The following is a 7,953-nucleotide window of genomic DNA, read 5'->3' as shown; positions in this document are numbered from 1 at the left end:
ACACACACTCACACAGGCAGGTCATGCAGAGAGAGACTCAGCTACTGCTGCTGAAGAGAAAGCCTGTGGCATAGAGACCCGCCTCACTCCTCCTTTTCTATTTATTTCTTTCTCCTCTACCTTGTCATTCTTTCTTTTACCTTTCTTGTCTGTAATGGTCTCACTATATAGACAGAAAATAGCAAATGGCAGAGTCAGATGAGTGACTGACTAATGACACACACACACATACACATGCACTTCTGGTATTAGAACGGTTGCTAATAACCTCCTACACAACGCAGTCTGGCTGGCTGTCTTAAAGCCACATTGGCAGGGTTTTATTTTCCGTTTTGAACCCAACAAACATAAATTTGTCAAGACAACTGCTCCAAGGCCAAGTATCACTGTACAGTTTGGTTTAACAGAACATTTGGGTGAGGCAAATCACATTATGGTTTATGACCAAACTAGTTTTTGTCTGCACCCCTGATAAATTCCAGGAGGCTTGTCCAGCAAACTGACCAGTGGCAGCCACAATTTATCCATATTTAGCTGGGAGCTGGTGTTAATCTACTGTCCTGTTTAAAACTCAAGGTGTTTGCACTATGATTATAAAGCTTGGTATTCATGTCAGGATCTCTATTTTGAAAATGCATGACACACTCTGTGCTCGGGTACCAAGGACGTAGGTGCTGGCAGCCACAAGGGACAGTGCAGTTAACTGCTTTGTTTTTGCCCTTGATGAAGTTACAGGATATAAGTTAAAAGCAGAGGGGGGACATTAAAAATAGCCACCAGACAGTTTTGGTCGATTTTGAATGCTTTGTTAAGTTTTAAAATGTTCAAATCAATTTTTACACCAAAGATTTGTGTCTTGTTTACAGCTGTAGTTTTCCCTAATCTGACCCATATGGGGAGTTGCTTTTATGATGACCTGAAATAAAAAGAGTCTATAAAAGTACTAATTAAATGAAAACATGCCTAAATTGATTAGATATAGCCAGAAAGAGCCTCATAAGAGATTGCTCCACGCCTCCTTCCAAATTCCTTCCATTTTATGTAAATAAAAAGTATCTTACACCTACCTCACATCGCAGATACTAAATAAATTATAATATGGTATTTTGGTTAGAGCGGAAATAAAGACCCAAACCACAGCAGCATTAACCACACATTATTCCATTACTTACTTTTTTTCTCTAAGGCAAAACCATACAAAAATCTCTTCATTGTATTTGCCTTTGGTAATATTTTAACCTCATAATTAGAAAGAGAGCATAAAAAAGACAGAGCCAGAAGTGGGATTAAGGATGGGGAGGAGATGATGGCGAGGAAACGGTCTTTACCGTCTCATGAATGAAAGGTGGTAACAAAAAAAGTGAATTTTCTACTAAGGAGACTGCAACTCTGGAAAATCCCCATTTGATGTGACTAACTCTGAGTGCTAAAGTGTCATATTAGCTTTGACTGAACTTTACAATACAGTTGTGCGTGGGACGAAGACTGTGGAATTTGTCCCCTATTTCTCACACTGTGGTCATGTTAGGAACAATTACAGCAACCATCCTTATCTGTTCAGGAGAAGGAGAACAGAGGATGAGAAGGAGGAATGGAAGCGAGGAGGGTTGCTGTCAGCTGTGCACGGCTGCCTCTTTCCATGTAAAAACGCCTGTTTCTGCAGCTCCTCTGCATCTCTGTTATCCTCACCTGATCACTGTTGCGTCTCTCCTCCTATCGCTCTCTCTCTCTCTGCCTCTATGTTTCTCATCAGCTCTTCCTCTCTCTCTCTCTCTCCTTTACTCTTTCTCAACCACTCTGCCACACTCCACTGGCTCCAGCAAACGGCTCCCCTGTCATATTATCACACACACACACACACACACACACACACACACACACACACACACACACACACACACACACACACACACACACACACACGTAAATAGGCACAGAAACCTCCGCACAGTGAGAGGGATAAGACACACATATAAAAAATATACAGTTTACATGCAAGGGCCACATATGCACAGACATATGTTCTCCTGTCTGTACTTACGCTCACACATACAAATAAATTTCGAGGCGCACTCTTGATCACACACATATACACAGACACACCGACACACACATATACCAAGGCTACTAAAGGGGGTGAGAGAGGCCCAGAGCTGGGGATGAAAGTTTCAGGTTGAGTTAAAAAAGATGCACCGTTTTCTTTCTGCCTTTGTTGTTGTGTTTGATCATATTCATGCTTTGATACATTAAATAAGCAATTTAGAAAAATATCCTCTATGTATAGCCAGCTATTACAGATATACCCATATATACTGATATACTCTCACTACCATCAGCTGAGACTAAAATGAGTCTTCGATTCAAGGATCAAAACATAAGCAATGCCAGATGTGAGACAACAGCTTCAAAGTGATTATTTTGGTTCTTTATGAGAGACACATGAGAGAAATGAAGTTTTTTTTTTTACACTACACAGCTTATTCTGCCACAACAGTCATTTAAGGACACCTCAGCCCTTCATAAAAATATATATACCCCGTTTGTATACAATGAATTTAGCGAACAGTGTAACTGTAATAACACAGATGTAACAGAGGGACACACAAGAGCTCAGATTAAACCTGCAAATACTGTACTGGTTGTCTGACTCAAGTGTGTGTGTCCGTCCACATACACACACTCATTTTGCGCGCACACTGACACAAACTGTGATCTCCGGCTTGAGGCTTTGGCAACATCGTGCCAAATACCAAGCCAATAAAGCATGCTGAAATTAATTAAAAGAGATTTTTACTTATTTGTTCTGAATTGTTTCCACACATGATCAAGAATATTACATGAGCTGTGTTTTGTTTTATTGCAGCTTTTCAGCCACATTTTATCTTCTCAATATTTGAGCGACGAAATGTTGATTGATGGTCTCTGGAAATGTAAATTTATTTTCTGGTTTTGCAATAAAGTAAGTGAGAGAGGAGACCGGATAGAGAGAGAGGGAGAGAGGGGCTGTTTACATGAGACAAAGAACGCTGTATTCAGTGCTGGGGCCGTTTTGGAAACGCACTACTACTATTTACACAACGGCAATATCGCAATAAAAATTTACTAAATGTTCGTGCCAAGTAAGCGGACCGAAAAGGGCTTCTCCGTTTGGCTTTGCCGTGTTTCCTGTGTGGTCCGCTCAAAGGGTTAAAGCCCAAAGTGAACTGAATTGTAAGAAGTTGGTTTCCAAGGGAAACTGTTCGCACCGTTCCAGCTGAGGCGGGACAGACCAACTGCCTGACACGGAGGGGGTGGGGGTGATCCGGCGGAATTACGAATTAATTACGCACATCGTCGCTTATTAAATATTAACATACATCTTTCAGTGTGTTACTACTCCCTTGTAACGCTCACAGCCACGCTGTTTCTCATTTCATCTGTTTTTGACATAAGAGATTAATACTATGACTTGCCTCCACCCCTCCCGTGCAGCCAGAGTGCTGGGGTCCCTGCCAAGTCGGTTTGAAAAGAGCAGACAAAGGCTTTGAGCTCAGGACGCCCCTCTCTCTCTCTCACTCTGCCTACAAAGCCAACCTAGCTCTATCTTCCCTGCTTTTCTATCATGGAAATGTTTTCTAATAGGTGGCGTTAAGAGTGTTGGTTTTATTTTTACTTTCTTATACTGAAATGTACGACCGTCTGGATCCCCGCTCGGCCGAGAGAGGAAGGCTTTTTGTAGGTATAATACAAGGAAGCGTCGTCTGAGAGAGGGAGAGAGAGGGGGAAGGATTGACGCTTTTTCCTCCTCTCCTCCTCCTTCTTCCTTTCGCCCCCTCTCCTCCTCTTTTTGGCGGAGAGAGGGGTTGAGGCAGGAATAAACGCTTTTTTTGTTTTTTTTTTCTTTCTTTTTTTAATGCATTTGAATCTTACTGCGCAACCAGACCGGATCACGTGGGATTGGAGAGAGTTGGATCGATTTTGCACAGTTCAATGTGAGAAAAAAGAGAGAGAAACAAACAACTCTTTCTTTTTTTTTTTTTTACTTCTGTGGATAACTGGGACTGTTGATACTTTTGCATTATTGCAATAGAAGGGGGGGTGTTTGAGTGGGTTCTTTCTTTCAGCCTTGGAGGTGTGGAGTATTAATTCTTATATGCCTGGGTTTTGAAAAACAATGGAGACGCACATTTCGTGCCTCTTCCCGGAAATTTTGGCCATGATTTTCAGCTATCTGGACGTGAGGGACAAAGGCAGGGTAGCCCAAGTGTGTATCGCTTGGAGGGACGCATCCTACCACAAGTCAGTGTGGAGGGGGGTGGAGGCCAAGCTGCACCTCCGCCGGGCCAATCCCTCCCTGTTCCCCAGCCTCCAGGCCAGGGGCATCCGGAGGGTCCAGATCCTCTCTCTGCGCCGCAGCCTGAGCTATGTGATCCAGGGAATGCCTAACATTGAATCCCTCAACCTGTCCGGCTGCTACAACCTCACAGATAATGGGCTGGGCCATGCATTTGTGCAGGAGATCCCATCACTTAGAGTTTTGAACCTGAGTCTGTGCAAGCAGATCACGGACTCCAGCCTAGGCAGGATAGCTCAGTATCTGAAGAACCTGGAGGTACTGGAGCTTGGTGGCTGCAGCAACATAACCAACACTGGGCTCCTCTTGATAGCCTGGGGCCTCCACAGGCTCAAGAGCCTCAATCTGAGGTCCTGCAGGCATGTCTCGGACGTAGGGATTGGACATTTGGCGGGCATGACCCGCAGTGCAGCGGAGGGCTGCTTGAACCTGGAGTACCTGACTCTCCAGGACTGTCAGAAACTGACGGACCTGTCACTGAAACACATTTCCAAGGGGCTGACCAAGCTCCGGGTACTGAACCTAAGCTTCTGTGGGGGGATCTCAGACGCAGGGATGATCCACCTCTCCCACATGGCCTCCCTGTGGAGTCTCAACCTACGCTCCTGTGACAACATCAGCGACACAGGAACCATGCACCTCGCCATGGGCACCCTGAGGCTCTCTGGGCTTGACGTTTCCTTCTGTGACAAGATAGGGGACCAGACCCTGGCATACATTGCCCAGGGGCTGTACCAGCTCAAGTCCCTGTCCCTGTGCTCGTGTCACATCTCTGACGATGGGATAAACCGGATGGTGAGGCAGATGCACGAGCTGAGGACCCTGAACATTGGACAGTGCGTGCGCATCACGGACAAAGGGCTGGAGCTCATAGCTGACCACCTGACCCAGCTGGCGGGCATCGACCTGTATGGATGTACCAAGATCACCAAGAGGGGACTGGAGAGGATCACACAGCTCCCCTGCCTTAAAGTGTTGAACCTGGGACTCTGGCAGATGACAGAGAGTGAGAAAGTGAGGTGATTGGAAATGTCTTTTTTTTTTTTTTTTTGGTGTGTGTGTGTGTGTTTCTTTTTCTTTTTTGGATGGGGACAGAGGGGGACACAAGGTTGGATGGATGGGTGGGGAGAAATGTTTTTTTTGTTTTTTTTTTTTTTTAAAGAGAGAAAACCTTCCTTTCCCCTCCTGTGTAAGGTGTTTCTCCCATGTGACCAGAATTTTCTGTCGAAATGTTTTATTTTTCTTTCTGTTGGCCTTGCAGGATATAAATTAGTGTTTGATATGACTTAATATTCTGCCTGGTAGGAAGCAATTAAAACTTGCTTTTGTTGTGAACTCATAAAAATCCCTTAGCAGTTGTTTTGATCTCATATTGAGTTTTAATATCTCATAAATTCTGACATTGGACTGGAATAACTTCAATGCAAATCAGCTCGTTTCACACATTTCAAAAGTGTCATTTTCTTCATACCATTGGAACAATCTGCTCCATTTACTGACACTTGCTTCCAGAAAATTCTTGAAGTGAAACTTGCATCCATCCAAACTGGCAAATTCCTTTTCATTTAAAGCAGAGTGAGGTTTTAAAACTTGAGTTTGAGACTTTTATTTTTACAGTGAGTCTGGATTTGAGACATTTACGACAAATCTCCGCTACAGCCATCACGCCTAAAAACATTTGGCTACCTCGTATGTGGTTGTTTTCAAAGGGTGTATACTGTTAAAAAAAAGAAGGAAAGCAAGAATGAGAGACTGGGAGAAAATGTGCCTAAAGGGACTGTGTCTGCCCCCTCCCCCATCCCTCCATCCCCTCCCTCCCTCCCTCCTCCATGAACAGAGCTGGAGAAAGGAGACCAGGACACAATCTAACTACCTTTGTTAATTTACCCCCATAAACAGCAACAATTTCCCGGAGACAGACAGAGAGAGAAAGGGAAAGTGAGCTGTAAAATCTAGTCAAATTACAAGAGGACGACGCTTTATGCAAAAAACATAAACCCGCTTGTGTACAAGAGCATTTTTTTTATTGTTTGTTTCCTTCATTTTTAGGGATGAAGTCCAACTTTAACGCCCTTTATAGAGACGCGTTGCGTTCAAGCTTTGACCAATATAAAGGAGACAAGATTATCAGCTTACCCTTAGGAGAAATACCTATAGTCATCCTATAATAATACTGTAGAGGTAGAGGAATATTACAGTGATATAATACGAGGTAACATGTATTGGTATGAGCAGGCCTTTATTAAATGCAATATATGTCAGTGTAAGTATATTATAGGAAGATTTGGTATTTTTTGTAAGGGATGCTGGTGGAAATAAATGTCAGTGGATGTTCAGAGCGTCGTACTTCAAATTGAAGTGATTTCTATATCTTATACCCTTTACTGATCGAAACGAATCAGGGTTTGCTCTACGGTTTTTTTATTTTCCCACGTTGATGCCAACACAGGTCGCATTCATATTCATGTTGCTCTAGAGAGAGAGAGGGAGAGAGGAGGGTAGAGATAGACATCTTTTTCCTCCTCTTTTTCTCCATCTCTCCCTCTTTTCTCCATGAATAAAAATACCCTGAATCCATTTTGAGACATGCTTAGAAGAAGGAGCAATCGATTATTTTTCTTGTCTCTCTCTCCTCCGTCTCGGGTTACAAGCGAAATGCGTCTCTCTCTCTTTCACACACACACATTTATACACACACATGCACACACGCGCGCACACGGGGGCCCGTGTGTGCGCGTTTTAATGTAATGCAATGACCTGCTAGAAAATTAATATACGGATGTGCGTCCTGCTGAAAAAGCTGTGTGTTTGAAAATAAAAAGATGTACTGTATATTATGTGTTTGTAAAGAAGAAAAAAAATGCAGAATCCCAAAATTAAATTGTTTTATATTCTTACGGTTAAAACAATTAAAGATATTTATATAATGAACGAAAAGAGCGGTGTGGACTACTTTTGTGTAGGTGTAGCGCTTCATTGCTGTCACTATGGTGTCTGTAATTTTTTTTCTTTAACAAGAATGTGAAAAATATCAGTTTCCACAGGGTAATCTGACATTGTTTATTCTCACATGATAGTCAGTACAGCTAGGGTCTTGTCCTGCTATGATATTGTCCATTTTAAAACGCATTTACTACAATAAGGGCTTTCATATTAATGCATTGCTCTTAATAACCACCTACGCATTTCTGAGTATTGTCCCTGATCAGTCCAGTCTTGCTTCTCCAAAGGGGCTGAAAAAAGAAAAATCTGTTGTGTTGTTTTATTATTTACAAGGAAATTTAAAATGGATGCTTGCCGTCTTGATTTGGCTGCACTGCCTGTGTAATTAATTATCGCCAAGGCGTTTATTATAGGAAGCTGTTCCACCCTGCTGATTTTTTTAATCATCAACGTCTGTTTTATTTTTTTTATCCTCAAATGCAACAAAAAGGTGTTCAGCTCAACTGGGAGGGCAGTTGAGTTTCACATTTAAGTCTCAAGGTTTCAAAGCGCAGGGGGGTTAGAGCTGTATGCGGAGGATTTCATGGTTTAAATGGAAGGTTTTGGGTATTAGTTTTGGTTATTTTTGCAGTGTTTTATTTCACATGTGGCAGAGCTGCGTCTGTGCGGCTGCATGT

General features: G+C 42.7%; 1 protein-coding gene across 1 annotated transcript; it reads left to right on the top strand.

Annotated features, from left to right (window-relative positions):
• Positions 1–3,516: 3,516 nt before the first annotated feature.
• On the top strand, positions 3,517–7,234 carry fbxl14b (F-box and leucine-rich repeat protein 14b). The gene has a single exon (XM_041029982.1). The coding sequence runs from the start codon at positions 4,154–4,156 to the stop codon at positions 5,354–5,356; it is 1,203 nt and encodes a 400-aa protein (XP_040885916.1). The 5' UTR covers positions 3,517–4,153; the 3' UTR covers positions 5,357–7,234.
• The last annotated feature ends 719 nt before the right edge of the window (positions 7,235–7,953 follow it).

This window comes from Toxotes jaculatrix, chromosome 22 (genome assembly GCF_017976425.1).
Source record: "Toxotes jaculatrix isolate fToxJac2 chromosome 22, fToxJac2.pri, whole genome shotgun sequence".
NCBI classification, from domain to species: Eukaryota; Metazoa; Chordata; class Actinopteri; family Toxotidae; genus Toxotes; species Toxotes jaculatrix.
Note: the sequence above shows the minus strand (reverse complement) of the source record. Positions and strands in the feature narration are given on the sequence as shown.